The following is a 21,045-nucleotide window of genomic DNA, read 5'->3' as shown; positions in this document are numbered from 1 at the left end:
CTAATTTATGATTTTCTCTCCCAGGTCTTTATTTTGTGTGTTGGCATCCCCTTTTATTCTGTGTTAAAACATTTGAAATGGTTGATATATTTAACATTAACTTATCAAAATGGAGGGGTTCTTTTTTTTAGAGAACATCTGTACCTATGTAAGTGAATGTAATAATTCTAGTACTAGTGTCTCTTGTGTTAGGATAAGTATTGGCTTTAGTTTGCAACAATTCCCGTTAAAACGTATCTGTTCATAGTCCTCACCTCTGAAGTTTACCCCCGCCACCAGGTCAGATGGCGGGAGACCACACCCAGCTGGAGTTCCACAATGTGGAGACGGGTATCGTTACGGAGAAGCGTTTCATGCCTGCTGTGCCCTCCAATTTCATCGGCCACCTTCAGGGCCTGACACTGAACGGCATGCCCTACATTGACCTGTGCAAGAACGGCGACATCGACTATTGCGAGCTCAATGCCGTTATTGGTTATAAGAGCATTGTGTCTGACCCCATCACCTTCCGCTCCCGCTCCAGTTTTGTTACACTGCCCACGCTCCAGGCCTACTACTCCATGCATCTCTTCATGCAGTTCAAGACGACATCCCCCGACGGTCTTATTCTCTTCAACAGAGGCGATGGCAATGACTTCATAGTCGTAGAGCTGGTTAAAGGGTGAGCTGGATAAGAAATGGTGTGTTATATTAACATAACAGCCACAAGTTTGTGCAGTTTCCTCAGATTATATAACATGATTAAGTATATGAATATAATAAATGAGACAATATTACGTTATCTGTGTTTATGATGATATTTTCTTGTACAAATTGCTATGGATCTGACTTTCTTATGGTGAGATTTATGTTTTAGTTTGCCCTTGATAATGGGAAAAAAGGACATTTCTTGACTATAAGGATGAAATAGATTGCTAAATGTATATTAAAAATGCACCAGCTGGGCGGGTCTTTTTCTAGTCGAGTAATTAAGCTTTTACAAGACAGATAATAGTACCCTGAGGTGTATGACCCTGTGTTGTTCTTCATTACAAGTTTAATTAAATTTTCCTTCCCTTTGTTCACTTGTTTTAACCCCCTCCACTCTCGTTTTCTTGTTTTTCACCCAGTTACCTTCATTATATCTCTGACCTGGGCAATGGAGCACACCTGATCAAAGGCAACTCGAACAGTCCTCTTAATGATAACCACTGGCATAATGTTCACATTTCCCGGGACAGTAACAACCTCCACACAGTCAAGATTGATACCAAAGTTACCACACAGACCACGATGGGTGCCAAGAACCTTGACTTAAAGGGTATGAACAAAATGCAGGCAGCAAAACATCAATTTCAATGCTATTTTGAAGCATTTCGAAGAGCTCTGAGCTGAGATTTGTATATTCAGTATTCACTTCAAACACCTCATACATCTTACAGGAGATCTTTTTTGACAGTTAAAAAAACCAGCAATTTTTTTGTCCTGAAATGATTATTAGGTTTACTGTATGTAAAAACTACGTAGCGGTCATGTTGGAGATAGAAACCATCTCAAATGCAGCCCATCTGCTATCTTGCATCTATATTAGAAGTAGAAAACAGGGAATTTCGGCATCCTTCCAAAGACTTTCTTTATCAGCGATTTCTATCTGTGAAAAGCCACAGCAGTGATTATTCTTGCTTTCGTCGATCACTAATTGTTTTGCCTCTTTATGTTTTCACTTTTTGATTTACCTGTTTGCCCATAAGAAGGACCCATTGAACAAAGATATAAATACTTCATTCTAAGTTAATTTACAAAAGCAATTAAATATTTTTTCTAAATAGTTTTTAAATAGTTGTTTTTTTCTTATAAATCCTTGTTATAGTTATGGATTACATCTTTAAAGAAAAAGTGTGGCCCTTGGGAAAAACACAAAATATAAAAAGTTCACTTATTAACACCTTCTATCTTGTTTTTTAATCAGTACACGTTTTTATTCCATAAGTGGGGTATATAAAACCATAATTTCTGGGTACTGCATTTAGACGAGGTTTTTATCTGCCTCTGGACAGAGCCACACTTCCTGTGCCCCTCTGATTCTGGTATTTGTAGAAAAGTCAGTTAAATGTCTTCCGGCAATAGTTGCACATACTGACATGAGAGTACTATCTATTTTATGGTGTGATTCTCATTAAAAAACCAATTAAACATATTTCCCGTTGGAAAATTAATGGGTAAAAGCATGCATAATTGATTTATTGTTTTAATTTATCTACTAAAATTGCCAGCTATTCAATGCCAGATAGCTTCTGGTGCCATATCACTGCTAAATGAATATTTTTGGGTTTTGTGCTGCTGGTTAGATAAATGCGGGATTATGTGAAATTTTATTAAATAGAGAGAGTCTTTAATGCATTAACCGACGGCTCATGAAACTTCAGTACATTTTGTTGCTGTTTGACAGGTGATCTCTACATTGGGGGTGTTTCCAAAGAGATGTACCGAGAACTACCTAAGCTGGTCCACTCCCGTGAGGGATTTCAGGGTTGCCTAGCAACAGTTGATCTAAATGGCCGGCTCCCAGACCTTTTGGCTGATGCCTTGGCAACCATAGGACAGGTGGAGAGAGGTTGTGAAGGTGAGGCGCAAACACAGCAGTAGCTCTGCTCCACCCTTCATGTCTACTGCTTTTTCTTTCAGTTTTCATTTTACTCATGCTCTCTTGTTAGGATAACCCACTAACCCAGCTCTCAGTCAGTTAGATGTAATGTTAACTCTTTCTTTGCTTCGTGTCCTCATTATGTTCTCTGGTTGTTCCACTCTTTCAGCAGTTCACAGGCATCTGTGTGCATTAACTAACCATCTAACTTTAATTTGCTTGTTTGCTTTTTTGTTTGGCTGACAAAAGTTACATTGATGAAAGCTGACTTGCAAGGTATATCGCTCTGTGTGAGCATGTGACACACATGGTTGAGGGTGAGAAAATGTATGTGTGTGTGTTGAAGTCTATTGAAACTACCAAGTGGTGTCCAGTGTTGTTTGGATCCCAGTGATCCAGAGTCAAAGGTCAGAGTTGATTTATCCTCTCCTAGCCACCATAGTGATTCCATCACATTAGAGATATTACCACTGCTTGTCTTTGAGTTTGCTGTCCATCCTCCTCCAACTGACTCCCAAACTTCAATACTCCATTGGTGAATCATTTCACACCTTTTCCCCCATGCCTCATGTTAGACTTGCAGTGAAGGAGAACTAAGTTTAGATCTTTGTCATTCTCCTCCTGTGTGGTTTTAGCACAAGGCAGAGAGAGAAGGGTGACAGACTCATGAAAAAAGAGTATATGAATTGAAGGCCTTTAAACGTGATTACATTTCATGTTAAACTCCTGTCCTTGTCCCACTCATCCAGTCTCACCACCTGCACGTTCTCATTATTTGGCTCTTTGCATCTAATAACACTTTAGTCTAGCTTCCTTTCTTTTATATCTGTAATTTAGCATCGTCTCTTTGTTAAGAAACATTCCCTGTCTCACTATTGCTGATAATCGTGATATTATGAAACAACAGTTTACTGCTTCAAATGCAAAATGCTTTAGAGAAATGTGGTCTAAAGATAAGCACACTTTCCCGCCCGGATGTTGCGAAAACACTGGGCTGTAGACCAAAAAAAGTGTGTTTTATTCCCCACCTCCCACCTCGTGTGTCACTGCAGGTCCCAGCACCACATGTCAAGAAGACTCCTGCTCAAATCAAGGAGTCTGTTTGCAGCAATGGGAGGGTTTCACCTGCGACTGCAGCATGACGTCGTATGCTGGGCCGCTGTGCAATGACGGTGAGTCTTTCCCTTTATTCTCTCTCATTTGGATGTTACAGAGGTTTATTTGTCACCCTGGTACCTGCTCATAGTAAAGGAAATATTTCCTCCAATATTTTTTATTTACTTTGAATATGTATTTTTAGAAGCTCTGGACATAATGTACATACGCGCCCATTTTCATTTAAAAACATAAACCCTCTCCATAAACACTTCTAAAATGTTGAAACCCAGCAAATCATAACTTGATCCTTGTCTGGAACTGCAAATATATGAAACTAATGTACTTTGATAATTAGGTTTCTTCGAGTGTGATTATGAGATCCACCACAGGAGGGCCCTCTCACCTGCTTCTGAAATAACAGAGACTCTACCTCCCAATAGGCTATTTCAATCTGGGCCTCTGCTGTTCCACATGAAATGAAATCTTCTCTATACTTTGTTCTTTAAACTCTGATTTATCCTCTGCAGCTTTGGTTGGAAGTGAAATACATAAATGTTTTCTTTTCTTTTTGTTATGAGTCAGCAAATGAGTCATTGCAGCCTCCCCCAGTAGTGTGAAGTAATTTGTAAAACACAGACTTTTTTCAACTATGTAGGAGGAATGATCAGAACATGAAAGGCCAGTAAGCTGTGGCATTTAAAAATGTATCATAGTTTTGTGCCAACTCTATATTGAACTTTTTTTCTTTTTTTTTAAATATACAGAGGTACCATGCAAAAAGGCAAAACTGACATGTTGTTTTTTTTAATCTGTTTGGCCCAGCTGGGACCACGTATATCTTTGGCCGCGATGGAGGAGTGGTGGTTTACACGTGGCCCCCTAATGAACGTCCCAGTACCAGAGCAGACCGGCTTGCCCTTGGCTTCAGCACTCAACAGAAACATGCAATTCTGCTCCGAGTGGACAGTGCCTCTGGCCTGGGAGACTACCTTCAACTTCAAGTTGTGAGTACACAGAAACAAAGAACATGTGTTTTATGTTTTTATCTAAAAATTGTAAATGTGTGCATACTCATTCTCAGAGTGAGTAGTATCACTTGTTAGTGCTGTCATTTGACCAGTACCTGAATTTCACATTATTATTATTATTATTATTATTATTATTATTATTATTATTATTAATATTATTATTATTATTTCTATTATTATTATTCACATTAAACACCATATAGCGATGGTAAAAACTACACAGATGAATAATACTCAATATTTCTTTTTTTCACAAGTGTGATAATATTGCAATATTTGCAATTGAATTAATGTTAATATGTATATGTAATTTCACAAAATCATTATACAAGTCTCAAAAATAATCTCATTATGTCTTGTTATTGTACAGCTGCCCTACACGCATTGCTTGATATACATTACTTGGTTCATTAATTGCATTACTCTTCTCAGCCACTGTTGGTAATTGAAGGGCTTAATGGGTTCTACTACTTATTAGCTCATTATGTGGGAACCGGAACAATGAAAACAACAGAGCTCCATTCAGTCATGTATTTATAACTGACGGAGTGATTGGATGGCCTCATGAATCAACCATGTACCAAAGAGCTCTCATAAAGCTTCACGTGTTTCCAGCCATAACAGCCATGGACATGGACTTTAACGGCAGTCGCTTGAAATTATACACAAGGACGTTGAATAGAGCTCCAACACTAAATTCACTTAAGCAAATAATAGCTGTTTTTTTCCGCTGTAGGAAGTGGTGAATATTATTTCATTTAATTTGTATTAAGGAACACTAAACTATCAGGGTATGTTGCGACTGCTTCGTAGTTCTTAGCCAAATATTAGGAATAGGGTGAGCTGCTGACCAGTAACTGGTCACAATTTATTCTAATGTCTAACTAAAAATATAAATATACTTAATAGTTTACAATAGTAACAGAATAATACCTTAAGGACCTTATTAGGGCCTTATTAAGGCCCTATTGTATCTGTAGGAATTTTTCTCGTTCTCGTTTTTTTTCTCGTTTTTTTTTTTTTTTTTTCCTTTTTTCCGACAAAATGAGGGCCTTTTTGCCCCCCTAAACGTGCCCCAAAAGTCACCAAATTTTATATGCAAGCCAGGCCTGGCCAAAAATTTGATATTTAATGGTTTGCATTAATGGGCGTGGCCTAATGGCTCAACAGCGCCCCCTAGAAAACTTCGTGCCTCAAGCCCCACAATACGGTGTGACGTACATGCACGAAAATCGGTACACACCTGTATCATGTCGCAACTTAAAGAAAAGTCTCTTGGCCGAAACCGAACAGGAAGTCGGCCATTTTCAATTAATCGTGTAACTTTGGCGCAATTTATGCCGTTTCTTCGGCCGTTAATGCGGCCCGAACCGTAACGTGCACCCAGGTGTGTTATACATCAAAATGTGCGTGTCGATCCTGCGACGATGCACATTACTTTTCTCAGTCAAAAGTGTTACCGTGGCGACGCTAGACACCAAAAAGCGTGCCCCCCTTCATCTGATTGGTCCATATTTGATAGTTCCTACTTTCTGCCATAACTTTTAAATGGTTTGACATAAAGACTCGTGGGTGGTGTCATCGGACTCGGTTTTGAGTCCTTGAACATAATTGGTGCAAATTAGCCCCGCCCCTTCATCTGATTGGTCGATATCTGATAGTTCCTACTTTCTGCCATAACTTTTCAATGGTTTGATATAGAGAGTCGTGGCTGGTGTCATCCGCTAAATGTCCAGACCTGAAGAATCTACATGCAAGTCATACAAGCGCTTCCACTGCAGCCTGAACGTGCACAAGGGTGCGAGGGCCCGTTCATCGCTGCTTGCAGCTTTAATTTCGTTTGTTATCTTGGGGTTCATGGTAGCAGATGACCGATGGCCATCATAAAAGCCAAGTCTTGCTTTTCAAACTCAACTTCGGTGTCAAAATTGAAAAGACACTGGGAAATGTTTTCAAGTGTTGTAATTAGAAGTAATTAGCTTGTGCATTTTTTATACTTAAATAAATGCTTTTTATTCTCTTCAACAAATCTCCACATTGGCAATTAAAAGCAAATCTTTAACAGAGGCTGCTGTTTTTAAATTGTCACAACTTTTTTTATTTTCTTTCCTGAGGCTAGAAAAATGACTAAGGAAAGTTAAGTGTAAATTTGCTGACATGATTTGATTTGATTTTTCTGATTTAGAAAGCTGCACACTTGGTAAATAGTGACTATTTTAGCTGCTATTACCGTACCTGTCTGATTACTGTTTATCAGTGTCAGCAGGAATGCACCCAGAAATAGCTTGTTTCTTTTTCAGTTACATGCTCCCTGTCAGACTCAAAAATACTGTGTGGCTACATATAATATTCTTCTCTGTGTGAAAAAGAACAAGTAACTCAAGCAAATAAGACAGCTACTTAAACTGTAGGTAGCTTAAAAGTCTTCATTGTAGTTGCTTGTCTTGGTTGCTCTAATTTCCACTGACATCTATATATTTTTCTATGAGACTGCAGTATTTGGTTCGTCTTTGACCGTTTGACCTGCATTCAGCTGACATATGCACGTGAAAGACAATGCCAGTACTAAAGGCTGTACCTGTCACAGCCATTGGATATGAGCCCCTGTTGGTCTCTTAATTAAGTGCTGACTTATGAAACACAGAGCCAGTCAAAATTAGCAATATCTTAATTTGTGGGACAAGTGACAAGGGTTAAAAAAGCTGTGCAGTCACACACATAATGACATCACCCTATCAAGTAGCAGAAATGATTATTACGAAGTTAATATTGATTGTGATGTCAGAGGTTTACTTTAATTGAAAACTATAAAAACAAAAAATAAGTTGTCATCTTCTACAAAACAATCTGTTGACATTAAAGATGAGGCATTATTAAAGCTATTCCCTTTTTTGGGAGACTGAGACTATTTATTTGGGTGTTTGAAGGCAGTGCCAACTCAAGAACTCTTCAAATAGCACAATATAAATGGCAGTTTCTTTGAGGCAATCTATGTCTGAAAATGTCCCTTTCAGTTAGGTGTTCCCATTTGCAACGTACTCTGGCATCACAGACCCAGATCATGTTTATGTGGAGAGACGAGCGGCACGACTGCAGCTTAGACATGGGTGAAAAACAAGCTTTTCTTCTGTATCTCTGGTATTTTCGCCAAAGCATGTCAAAGACTTTTTTTAAAAACTTCAGGAATGTGTGTCAACATATTGGAAAAAGATCACAATATGCCTCCTATGAAACTGTCGAGGCTAGGCTAAAGTCGGTTTGGCTTGCTTAGTTCTGTAACTAAATGTTAACATTAGCCTTTGATGGTAAATGACTACAGCAGCAGTGTTGGATTACTCTGATTAAAAGGTAACCAGTATAGTGCATTGACAGAGTTCTGTCTGAGTTGTCAATGTTGCAGGGTGTTCTGACCAAAGAAACAAAGCTAAGTGTAGTTCCTATAGTAATATTCATGTACATCATAATTAAATGTTTCTGTTTTGAGTGGTGGTGCTATAGGAGCTCTGCTTTCCCCATATTTTATTTAAAATTGTTGCAGTTTTAAATAAATCTGTTTGCAAACATTAAAGCCATTCTATTTAGCAATACCCCTTCCAACCACATGGGGGCAGCATATCACAATAGAGTTAACGTGTCTTTTCTTGGCAGAAGACACTGCTGTGTGCTGCTGTGTGCTGCGTTAAATCAACGCAGGGCCTACGCCGTTGCCGTTGCCGTTGCCGTTGCCGTTGCCGTGACGTTGTCGTGAACCCTTCGGACTTTTCCGTCACTCCATTTCTCCGCGGTGCAGTACCCCCAGAGAGCGCTAGTTGATACTTTGTTTAGCTTCCGGCTTTTCCGGTCACAGTGAATCAAAGAGATAAGGACAACTATTGTGCAAAAAACCAAAACAACCCAAAAAAAAAAAAAATCACACACACACGAAGAAAAGAGCACTGAAAGTTCACTACTACGAACGGGAACGCGCATAGTTACATTTTTTGGGAGGTGCACGTCAGGCTACGGCGTAGGCTACGGAGAGAGTTCCACGTAGCCGCGTACCCTACGGCGTAGGCTCTGCGTTGATTTAACGCAGAACCATAATTCAGCCTTAAGTGGTATTACAAGTCATGCCGGACCGTCTCTGTTTCGTCATCACAGCGGATCTGTGTGCCCCCATGTGGTCATAAGTGGCATTGTTACATAGAGTGGTTTTCAAATAAATAACGTATCATAAATGGTTCTAAATGAAACTATTTTGCTCTCTAAAATGTCCTTCAATTTGTGAAATGTTTTCCATATGGAGGGGCATTCTTTTTTTACGCTTGCATAATGAATTGCTCCATCTTGCTTCATCTCTGTGGTTAGATAGCTTCACGGTGTTTTTAAAAAGCAAAAAGCCATAGTTTAATCTGAGGCTGAACATTATTGTGTACCTGCTGTTTTGAATCATATCAGCTTTTTGTGTGGTTAATTACATCATGAATCATGAAATAAGGCCAAACAAAAGAGCTGAATTTATCATGATGATACAAGTTAAACTAGGTCAGTCAGGAGGAGAGGCACATCCGTTTTCATGCTCTAGATGTGCCCACTTGAAAACTTAAAATAATTTGACATACTCATTATCCCCCTTACAAGAGTCTTGGCCAAAAATACCAGTTAACACAAAAAAAACACTCCTTCACATAATATGTCAATATTATCAATGCAATAGATCTGAAAGAGGTAAGGATAACACATCTCTTTCAAACGAGCCTGAATCTAATGAAACATTGTCCTTTCTCCTCCTCAGGACAAGGGCAACATTAGGGTGGTGTTTAATGTTGGCACTGATGATATCAACATTGAGGAAAGCTCCAAGTTTGTCAACGATGGGAAATACCACATAATTCGGTTCACCCGTAGCGGTGGCAATGCAACCCTCCAGCTGGACGACCTGCCGGTGATAGAGCGGTATCCCTCAGGTAGGCCCTGCCTACTGACCCAACACAGCACTGCCCGACCCGAGGCAGACCTTACTACATATAAGACCAAATCAACCCACTTCCTCCTGATTATTGAACCACATCTGTGTTCCTTTAAATGTTTCTTTACAAACACTGAGGTTACGCTATGTAGCTGAAACTGTGTTATGTTGTGTTTTTAAATGAAATATGTGTGATCTGAAATGAAACATGACTTTTTAAACCATAAAAGGAGTAGTTATTAGATTAGCAAGTATACTAGATAGCTATGTTAGGCCTGTTAAATAGTGTTAAAGGTAAATTATGAAAATAGTTGATTCAAGGTTTTTTTTTCATAAAAGAAAATAATAACGGTGCATTTTTTGGGGAAAAATAATAATTTAAAAAGATGTTTGGAGATAAATGTTTAACTAGAGAGAAAAAATAAGAAAAGGAAAAAAATGTATTTTGTTGAATACAGTCTTTGTTTTTATTTTTGTTTGTTTTTATATTTAAAGAGGTAATCTTAGCTAGTCTTTAACACTAGAAAGCTTTAGGTATCTGGAAGCTAAAATGCTAAATGCTAGTTGTTGTGAGGTGTGTGTGAGGGTTCTTCCTGTCTGTAACTCTAAACTCAGTCAGTCATGTGGCAGCTGTAACATTATTTCCCTGTGCTGTTGCAGATGTTAACCCCTGAAATGTTTCTTTAAATTAAACCCAATGAACAGAGAGTAAGAGTCCGCTCACTTGAATCGTAGTGAATGAGACTCCTCTTCTCTTGGAACACCAAGTTTACCTTAACACAGTAACATGCTATCGATGAGCAGACCATTACTTTCTTTTCATTGCTGTTCTTTTTGTATCCAGCTCCTGTATGTGCGTAATTACTACTGTGTTTTCATCTCTAAATTAAAGGCAGCATTGATAGCGAGCGCCTGGCCATCGCCAGACAGCGAATCCCCTATCGGCTCGGTCGAGTAGTTGACGATTGGCTACTCGACAAAGGTAAAAACCCTGATTAAAATTCCTTAAAACTTTGAGCTTTAAAATACAATTTGAAGACAGTTATACTATATTGTGCACCATCAACTAACATCTAAAAATCTAAATCCATAACTAAGTATTTTAAAAGTTGGGCAGCTGTAGTGTGTAATACTGTGTAAACTGTAGTGCCTGTGAACGTATCATGTTAGTGTGTATCTGATAATATCAGGTTAAAGGGACGATGGAGATTTAAATGTGAATAAAGCAGAAAATAGAAAAGAAGTACTGATAAAAGATGCTTTATTAAGACTGGTAAATAATGTTCATCATCAAATTGTAAATAATAAAGCATTCACTAAAGATTATATTTTGAAAAAAAAATTGAAATCAAATTAAAGCACATGGAAAGTATTATGATTAATTTAAATTGTAAATTTGAAATGACTAAAAGAGCAATGCTTTTTGAACAAAAAAAAATGTAATTTTTCCTCCTAAACTAAAGCTGAGTTACTTAAATTAGCCTCTAGTCCCTTTAACAGTGAGCAGTGCTAGAGCTTATAACCTGTGCATGCTTTATAGGGCTGTGACAACAGTTTTTTTTAGATCTCTCTGTCTGCTTGTCTGCTGCTCCTTCAAATATAATGTGCCACAGCCATCACCATAGCAACCATCTGTCAGCCCTGTCTTCTCAGGGCTCTATGACTCCTCTTATCCACTGTCTTATTCTCCTCATTCTGTTCCTTGACTTCTCAGTCTCATCACCCCTCTTCTCCTTTCTCCGCCCTCACTCTTATCTCCCTCAGTCTCCTCCACAGTTCTCCACGGCTTCGGTTTGCTCTGCCATGCTCAATCTATCCCATCCTCTCACCATGCCTTGGGGGTGATGGATTGTGTAAAACTCAAACAATCTTGTGTGTGTACCTATGCACGTATGTGATCTCCGGTGTGTGTGTGTGTGCGTGTGTGTGTGTGTGTGGTGTGCGTGTGACGGTATTGCATGTGTCTGTCCACCTTTTTTCTTGATGTTTTGGGGTGTGTGTGGTGTGCGTGCGCTTGCGTGTGTCCATGTAGGCCGCCAACTGACCATCTTCAACAGCCAGACAACCGTGCGGGTCGGGGGAGGCGAACAAGGTGCACCCATGTTCCAGGGCCAGCTGTCTGGCCTTTACTACAACGGCCTCCGCATCCTCAACATGGCCGCAGAGGGACACCCGCACATCAGAGTGGACGGTAGCGCACGGCTGGTCGGAGACATGCCGTCGTCCTCCATCACCCCACAGTCCAGCGCCGCAGCTGGAGGCAACCGCTCTGACTCTGCCCCCTCTATTAGTGACATCACAACCACCACGGCCACCAACAGGAAGCAGGGGGCAACACCTCAGGTCAGAGAACATTTTCAAGCTTCTCTGTGCCAGTCCTCAAAGAAAATATGAAATCCATGCAGTGTGTGGTCATATCTGCATATGAAATGCAAATCTTAAGATGTTGAACACATAATCTTTTGAGGTAACAATGGGTAATTAGAAATTGTTAATTGGTACTGATAAGTTTCTCTTTAAACTCGGTTAAGGGAATTAGCAGACACAGCCCCAATTATCAAGGGCTCAACAACAGCAGGAGGAGAGGGAGAGTTTTATTGTCTGCTAGTTTATTCATGCTTTGCCTCATTTCATATGATGAGGAAATTGAAGTGCAGCATGAAGTGCTTTGCTCCTATAAAGTAAAAATGGCCTAGACATAACACTTGAATGAAAAATCAAGAATAGGGACAAGGACATGGATGGGCATGACTTCTCAGGTTCTAGTTAAAAGCAGACTATTGAAAGGTTTTGAATGGATTTTTGTCAAGCATTTTACAATTGCATATTTTTCATTTTAATGCACATGAATTACAAGTAGTATGACCACATACATATAACTGAGTTTGTTTTGGATAGCGAAGATTAGTCCTGGTGAAACTGAAGAAGATAACAAAGGAAGCTGGTTCTCCTAAAAGGAATAATATACTAATTAACATCTTTGCAAACATCGTTATGGAACAGTCTCCTTAAAACAGTAAAATGTGTGCTCTGATATTGTTTTGTGCGTGTTTTGTGCGTCTCTCAAACAGATACAGATTTTTGGTCAATAACAGGGAAACCGATTAATCAGTCCTCCGCTAACATCATCTGATGTTTTATCTTAATAAAGAGACTGAGAACCAAATATCAATTAGAATTTTGATAAAGCAACAAGACTAGATTGCCTAAACCTTCGCAAACAATGATGTATTTCTTTAAGATTTAGAAGATTCATCCAGCTGATATTAAGGCTGCAACCTTGGACACGTTATAGTCAGTTAGAAAAAATTCAATGAAAAGTTAAAAAAAGTGTTAAAACGCAACATTTTTAAAAAGCAGTAATTACAACTAGTATAAACCACTTATGTTGCTATATCAATGATATTATATTACCATATTATTATCTCACCTTATAAGCGTATAAAGCTGTAAGGGGATAAGTGAGTGTTTGATCCGAGACTTCCAACCAAATCTTAAACAATGCTGTGAAATTCACTTATTCTTTTTCTGTTTATGGAAAAATGACCTCTCGAGAGCTGATGCTGGATTCTCTTATATTTAAGTGTTATCTGCTCAGATAACATTTAGTGGACTTAATGGGTAAAAGGTTGACATTTTTCTCCTTCAGCATCATTTCTTAAGCGGATTAAATGTCAACTAAGTGATCTCTCCCTACTAAATTACCAGAGGATAAATGTTTATGCTAATGGTGGATGTAATTGCTTTTCCATTATAAACATCTAGTAAATTGGTGCAAATGGGACAAAAGCACATGATTGTTAATGAAACATATCTTTGGGGGCTGTAACTGCAGAGTTGATGTCAATGTTAAAGGATGCCATCTCTGCAGATTTTTTTGTGAGTATTATTGGTGTTCAGATCACTGCAGTCCTGCTGCCGCTCTTTTGTCTGTGTCTGTATGTGCTGCAGTTTGCCTGTTATAAAAGTGAATGTCTACCGCACTGATTTTTTTTCTTCTGTGGCACAAGTTGCCATGGAAATCACGAGCCCTAATTCCCACAGCTGACTTTCTTTCTGCCGTCCAGGCTTCTAGGGAGACTTGTTCCTCTGTGTATCAACCTCCAGCTGTTTCAGACATAAATAATAGAACACTGATAGCTGTGAGCTAAGCCTCAGGCATCAATAATGGATATATTAGCCAGGTGGATTGCGTTATGGAGTGAAACCACTGTCACAGAAGCCTCTTTTCACACTCCACCTTTCATTCTTTTCCTATATATGTTATTCAAACTGCTCATGCTCTTGTGATATATTGATGTCAGAGCTAAATCTGATATGCAGAGATGTGCAGTGGAATCGATAATGCTGTGTGAGAACTAGGTCAGGCCTCATGTATGCTCAACATACTGCAGTAAGCATTTGCGCATATGTGTAAGTCCAAGTTCCTCATTTTGATTTCCCAAATTATTTTTCTGTGTTTTCATCAAATTTTAATAAAAACCTACATCTTCTCTATAGAGGCAGCCTTGTGTTGCCTGGCAACCAACCTGGCCTTAACCAGCACACACATAAAAGTGTAGAGACAAATACGGACTGCACACACACACAAAACTCAGGTGGATTGAGAACAATGAGACTGTATTGCAGCACGTTGCATCACAAGAGGGAGAAGTCTTACTAAGATGCTACAGGCTAAAATAATTGAGCGATTAAGAGCACATGCCTCAAGCTTGGGTGTGTGTGGATGTGGATCCGTCTAAGTCGCCCCATGGGTTTACCCCTGCCATAAGCGCTTTGTGCAGAAAAAATGGTTTCAGTGCTGTCTCCTGAAGTCCACAGTGAGTTGATTTTTCTTTTTTTTTTTCTTTTTTAACGTTGTGTTGAAAAGTGGAAGCGATTAATAATGCATGACAGCTCAGCACCAGCAAGGAAAAGAGAGGGAGAGTGTTGATGCTAGAGGCACACTCTGAGTCACAGGGCTTGAGTTTGGATTTGATGTTCGGCGTCTGTCTGTAGGTGCGCGTTTGTAGCGCTTGAGTTCATGTGTGTCTCCTTGGGTTTGATGCGAACACTGATAGAAGAGTCTGAGGCTCAAAGGGGCACCCCATTGGCTATCAGGAATCAGCTGACACAGACACTTCCACAAGCTCTTGTGTCTCACATTCTCTCCAATCTTCCCTGTTTTTTTTCCTTCTACCTGCTTCACTCTCTCCACTCGACACTATCCATCTTGTGGTCATACTCTCCTCTTTCCTCTCCTCTTTTCTTCTTCCCTGTCTCCGCTTTCTTTGTTGCTTACCTCTCACTTTCCCTTCCCCTGTCTGCCTCCATGTCTTTCCATATTTACTCTCTACCCACCCCTCCCCTTCTCCTCTCCTGCCCTCCCTCCCTCCCTCCCCATCTGTGGTTGAGCTCCAGTGATAGGCTGTTAATGCAGGCGTTGTATGAGTCTATCTCTCCATCTGCAGTAGTGGAGCCTGCTCCTCTCCTCTCTCGTCAGGATCTCTCCATCAGCCTTCCAACTCCAGCGTGATTTGGTGTCTGTGTCGATGTGTTTGAATAGAAATAGACGAGTGGACCATGTTCAGCTGTTTTAGAGTTTTGTTTGTGCGTGTATGTGAGTGACTTCCAGTTCTGAAAGTAGCTGCTGAATCTCCTGCAAGAGTGTGTGAGAACACAGAGCAGCTACCATGTGTGAACTAGGCAGTCAGGGAGGCATGGACGGCCGTTGGCACTGTTCGGCTGCTCAGGTAGAGATTTTGCTCTTTAAGCATGCATATGCTATATGTTTTTGTATCCTCTTCGCTTCCCGTCTTTTTCATCCTGTATCTTTTTGTTCCGTTCCAAATGGTGTTTATATGCATCTAACATTATGTCAGCATGTCTCGTTGATAGACTGTGAGAAGACAAAGAGGGAGCGACAGAAGGGGGGTGAGGCTGAATGTATTTCTTGGGTTTATATCTATCTGGCACATCTGTTAACTTCTGTGGCTTATTGATTTGGTTTTAATTGTGTCTGGCAAGTCCCTAGTTTTCTTCCTGTCCACCGCATTCCTATATATATAGATCAATACTCCAATTAGCACCTTCCTGTTCGAGTGGGGCAGTCAGCTGATGAAGTGATGTCACAAATTTGAGGAAGGGACCTTGTAAAATGTACTCATGTGTTTTTGTTCGAGCTGAAACGGGAATCAAATCCGTCATGTTTAGAGGGCACAGGAGTGTCTTTGGATCGATTATCAAGCATGGTGGTACGACACTGATCGGTGACAGATGTCACGGCTGATGTGTTTTCCCCTGACTGATTGGCTCGTGTGTTATTTGGGTCTTGGCAAAGGCACAGAGGTTTATTGACTGGCTGGATTCCAGAGTCTGAGCTCACTCTGGCAGACATTTGACAGCCCAGTGGGCAGAAGTGATTGGAAAGGAAGGCAGTGAAGAGGGCAGAGTCAAGCATCAATGACCTAATGTATGTTTCAGGCCACTCTAAACCACAGTGGACTTGTCAAGACCAGCACCTTGCAAGGCCACCGTAGGCTCTTTCAGCTAATTAAACAAATGGCCTGCTTCTACACTACTCACAGAGTCAATGTTCCTTCACAGAAAAGGTGGTGAGAAAAAAGCTATGTTTGAATTTCTGTCATTTTTATCTATAAACCACTGATCACTTAGCACTTTAATTGGCTTGTAATTGTCCTTAAGTTGGGTTGTAATCTGCCTTTGGCGCTTGTCTCTTCGGCTTTTCTCTCCCCTCTCTTTTTTCTTCTGTTGGTTACTTACATCCACTGCAATGCATCACAATCCAATTTTAATTTAGTGCCGCCACTGAGCACCCTGTGTGGTAAAAACTCTCTCACACACACACATTAAAAGATCCTGTGCCAAAGCGTTAAGACAGGCAATGCTAACAGTAGTTCATGAATATGCAGCGCTTATTAGCACAATGTTAAGTAAAGACCGCAGCACTTTGAATTCTTCCCCCTCCCTTGGATTCTTTTCTTTTTCATTCTCACCATCCGGCCACTTACTGTATACAATTCCTTTTATTCATCCATCTATGTTTCACCATCACCAACTTGTCTACCCTCTCGTCACATTCTGGCTAGAAAGGTAAATCGATCTACTGGTCCCCATTGAAGCTGCATGCACACTCCCTTTTTTATTTATTTATTTTTATTCCCCATCATTTTTAACAGCCTGAACTTAGAGTTGCCATGGCAACAGGAGGAGCAGGGATGGAGAGGAAAAAGGGCGCCTTTCCCAGTGAGAGTTGGTGAAGCACGGCAGGAGAGTAGTTCTTAAGATATCAGTTGATCTAGCACATTGAAGAGCAAGCATTTGTAGATTTCAAGTGGAGAACTGGAGTTCTTAATGAAGGTTGATGTTTTTTTAAACACTGATGAGTTTACCGGGGTACTCAATGAAAACTCGTTTTATTCACATATTTGTATCTGTATCCTCATCGAACACATTCTCCATCATATATGAGCACTTTCCAATATCAGATGGCGAGTACTGAACACAAAGAAGCAGAGAGACAGAAATGCTAGAAGAATAGATTGGGGGCGGGATAAAAGAATAGGAAATGATAACCACTTTTCCCCTTGTGGATTTAAACAGGATTCATTGTTTCTCTCCTCCCTCCTCCTTTGTTCTCCTCTTCTTGATACTCAAGCTTTGGCTTGCTGCCATTACTGGGGGCCGAGCAGCCAAAGTATTTGTAGCTAACTGGATAGCGGGTGGGCAGTGGATTAATGTTGGGTGCTCACGAGTAGGGAAAACAGAAAGGGTGTGGAGCACAGGCTGTTCTGTCTTTATTTGTGCATTTAAATGTATTATTCATCTCAGTCTTCTCTCTTTACAGGCAGCAGATGACTTGTTGGTGGCATCAGCTGAGTGTCCAAGCGATGACGAAGACATTGACCCCTGTGACCCCAGTTCAGGTGAGGACCATCCACAGATACGTGCATTATGTTGCCTCTTCTAAGCTTGGATTTTATGTGCTTAAGCTTTCACTCGTTTTTGTTTTTGGGGGGGGGGGGGTTTCGTCTTTGCTTTTGGTCATTGGCAGTTATGAATTTTTAATTTCCACTTTGGTTTTGGATTGCAGGCCCAGCTTTCTATCTTCATCTGCATCTGTTTTCTGTTCCCCCTGTTTCCCCTCCCCTCATCCTCTCTTACCTTCTATCTTCTCCCTTTGTATGTCATAAGTACTCAGAAATATGTACATGTACTCTGACTCTACCCTCACCACCATGTTAAGTAGTCCACTTGCTGCTGATGAGATAATAACAGCTCTGACTCTGAGCTACATCTTTCCCTTGCCAGCATGAGCCATTATGCACAACAATTCATCATGATAATGCATTATGTCGTCTTGCTCTCCTCACATTATCTTCATATGTAATCCCGATCAATAATGTAAGAAGTGATTTGTAATCCGCGCCCCTCTCCTCCCGGCCTCCAGCCCGCTCTCCACTGCCAGACGTGAGGTATCCGGGTCCCCAGGACGTGGTGCGGGAGAGCAGCAGCACCACGGGCATGGTGGTGGGCATCGTGGCAGCAGCCGCCCTCTGCATCCTCATCCTGCTCTACGCCATGTACAAGTACCGCAACCGCGATGAAGGCTCCTACCACGTGGACGAGAGCCGCAACTACATCAGCAACTCAGCCACGCAACCCAACGGCAGCGCCAAGGACAAGCCGCTGGGCATTGCCAAGATCTCCAAGAACAAGAAGAACAAAGATAAGGAGTACTATGTCTGAGCCAAAACTGAGACTTCAGAGACGCAGACATATACGCATACACCTTTATATATAACAGTATATGTACATAAATAGATATATTCTCAAAAAAAAAATCACTAATACAGACAAACAGACATACTGATATTAATGTTTACTCTCCAATGCCACACCTGCACTCATGCTAGCAAGCACAAACATACACCAACAAGGCCACAAACTCACATCTAAGCACAAACATACACACACAGACTGGCCTAAAGGCATGAGCCCTTACTGTATAGTATTTGCCAATGACAGCGCCTCTGGGAGAGGCTTTTATGAGCATAAACACCATTCCAAATGATTTAGAAAGCACCAGTTCACTTCTCAGTTACCAACCATTTTGGGGCCAGGCAGGTCAAAGTAACGGACACTCCTCTGCTGCAGTCGCACCTCTCCGGATGGACCGAGTGAGGTCGAGGGAAGACGTTAAATGAAGCACATGTTCGTTGAGCGAGAGGCAGCACACTGAAACAAAGATAAAAGCACTAAGTGTCTCTTCCAAGCTTCTTCCTGCTAACAGACGGGACTCGACGAAGCACAGTGGTTTCGAGGAAACAAGCACACCAATGGTTCAAGTATCAAACCCGACCAACGGGACAAGAATTCATTGTGTAGCCAGAGACAGTGAGTTACGGCCAAACGGGCAGAGGCAAGGGCTGGCGGCCGTTAACATAATGGATGGGCTGTGGTTGTTATGCTGCAGAGCTGATGTTTTTTACAGCGCTCTGTAAATCACAAAGGTGGAATCAGTGGAAGTGGAGATCTATTTTCCTGGACTTGAGACTTCAGATGCTACCTACAGACACCAGTCGTGCTTGACTGCGGTGTCACACTCGCATACATACAGCACACATGAACAGATACAAAAATATAAAAAAAAAAAAAAAAAAAAAAAAAAGTCTACACACATACATTTACTTGCAATGCTAAAGACCCACAAAATATTCATCAGACTTTGAAGACTTTACAAGAAGACTACGGTGAAACTGAACAGTATGATACTTGTCATGGCAATGATAATGATGAATATGAAGAATATTTGGGCAGTATAGACTCCGGGGAAGGGAGGGGAGGGGGGTCTTATTGCACGTGAATTATCTTACTCCGTGTGATTTATACCGCGTCGAAACTCCAGAGGTCACACCATGATACACCATCATCTTAAAATGACCACGTTGGCTTGAAGTATTCCTAAATACACACTTCTAATGGTTTTCAGCAATGATTTAAATCCCTGAATCAGTTCAATTCTTTTTTTCTTTTTTTTTTTAAAGAAAGTGTGACCATCTCGAATGTGCTGCATGCCTGAGTATCTGAGCTGTGTTGTGGAGTGGTGGTGTGTCCCACGAAGTCCAGAGGTCGTTGGGGTTTTTTTCTGTGGGGGGGAGGAAAAGGACGTCGCAGGTGGGATGTGGCGACCCACAGGCCAAGTCCTGTCATCAAGCCTGACGTCTCACGAGCCAAACCCACTGTTACCTACTCTAACCACCACGTTGTGAAGCAGAACCAGCTGAAGAAAATGAATCAAAAGCAGAACAAATCAAATGTTACCATGTGTTCCTAATAGATAGAGAAGTCTGATTCTTGGTGTCATTGGCAACATGACAACTTGCATTGCTTTAAATTCATTGGCTCTACCCTCTGTCTTTCTCTCTCTCTCTCTCTCTCTCTCTCTCTCTCTCTCTCTCTCTCTCTCTCTCTCTTTCTCTTATTGTTATCCATGCTGTTGGTTGACTGGCTTATCAGAACTCCGAGCGTGATCAATACAAGGCAGTCAGGTTGGTTTCCTGTGGGCTGTGGTATAATTATTCCACGTGGACTTTTGGAGTGTTTGAGCCCTCCTGGTGGAGCTTGCAGCCCCATAAAATCACAATATGAACAGTGCCATGACATATACAAGCCCCTCCAGTTTCTTCCAACAGGGTAACTCAGCGAGGGGCAGGAAAAGACATGAAACGGACTGTGAAATGTGTGAGATTTCAGTATAGCGTCCAAATTACCGTAACATTTTCCCGTTCTCTATCCATTTTTAAATGGTCTTTTTGACCTACTTTCTCCTCTTCTCAGTATGTTCTCCTGTCTCTCCTCTCGGTTCCTCCATGTGTACCGCTTTCTTTTCCCTCTCTCTCTGTTGTGTTGCCATCTGAAATAAAGGAGCTGTCTCAACCAATGGGATTCTACATCTAGTTGTTCATTAACCATGTTTATTTTCTATATGTACAATTTTTCTACAGTATTTACTTTTATTTTTATTGTTACTGTTCTTTGATGAACATAAAGTGGAAATTTATTATAAAAAATAGTTTTGAAGATTAATGAGTAAATAAAATATTACCCAAGTGAGCCTGGAGAGTGTTTGTGTGTTGGTTTTTGCTCCCGTCCACCGTCAGTCAGGGCTGTTTCTCGCCACATCAGTGAGCGCAGGCCGAGAAGTCTCTGTCCTCCTTAGGTTTTGGAGTTAAAAGAGAGTTTTCTGGCAGTCATCTGTCTCCTTGTTAAAAATACTGCTGCAACAATCCAATTTACCTCACACCAAGTCTAGATGTCTCCACATCCCCAAGATGCTCTATTGGACT

General features: G+C 40.8%; 1 protein-coding gene across 15 annotated transcripts in view; it reads left to right on the top strand.

Annotated features, from left to right (window-relative positions):
* Positions 1 to 19,737, top strand: part of nrxn1a (neurexin 1a) — a 65,220-nt gene extending 45,483 nt beyond the window's left edge. For 5 of the 15 annotated variants that reach the window (XM_061707786.1, XM_061707785.1, XM_061707783.1 and 2 more), the window contains 9 exons: positions 280 to 661; positions 1,110 to 1,300; positions 2,429 to 2,602; positions 3,676 to 3,795; positions 4,544 to 4,725; positions 9,524 to 9,695; positions 11,730 to 12,040; positions 17,544 to 17,622; positions 18,147 to 19,737. In XM_061707786.1, the coding sequence (XP_061563770.1) occupies positions 280 to 661; positions 1,110 to 1,300; positions 2,429 to 2,602; positions 3,676 to 3,795; positions 4,544 to 4,725; positions 9,524 to 9,695; positions 11,730 to 12,040; positions 17,544 to 17,622; positions 18,147 to 18,445 (1,910 nt within the window). In that variant the 3' untranslated portion in view covers positions 18,446 to 19,737. Of the gene's footprint in view, positions 1 to 279; positions 662 to 1,109; positions 1,301 to 2,428; positions 2,603 to 2,872; positions 2,900 to 3,675; positions 3,796 to 4,543; positions 4,726 to 9,523; positions 9,696 to 10,589; positions 10,680 to 11,729; positions 12,041 to 17,543; positions 17,623 to 18,146 lie in introns of those variants that run through there. The other 10 variants (XM_061707773.1, XM_061707774.1, XM_061707777.1 and 7 more) reach the window with 4 other exon arrangements.
* The last annotated feature ends 1,308 nt before the right edge of the window (positions 19,738 to 21,045 follow it).

The sequence above is a fragment of the Cololabis saira genome, chromosome 19 (assembly GCF_033807715.1).
Source record: "Cololabis saira isolate AMF1-May2022 chromosome 19, fColSai1.1, whole genome shotgun sequence".
NCBI lineage: Eukaryota > Metazoa > Chordata > Actinopteri > Beloniformes > Belonidae > Cololabis > Cololabis saira.
This window is presented reverse-complemented; position numbering and strand designations above follow the sequence as displayed.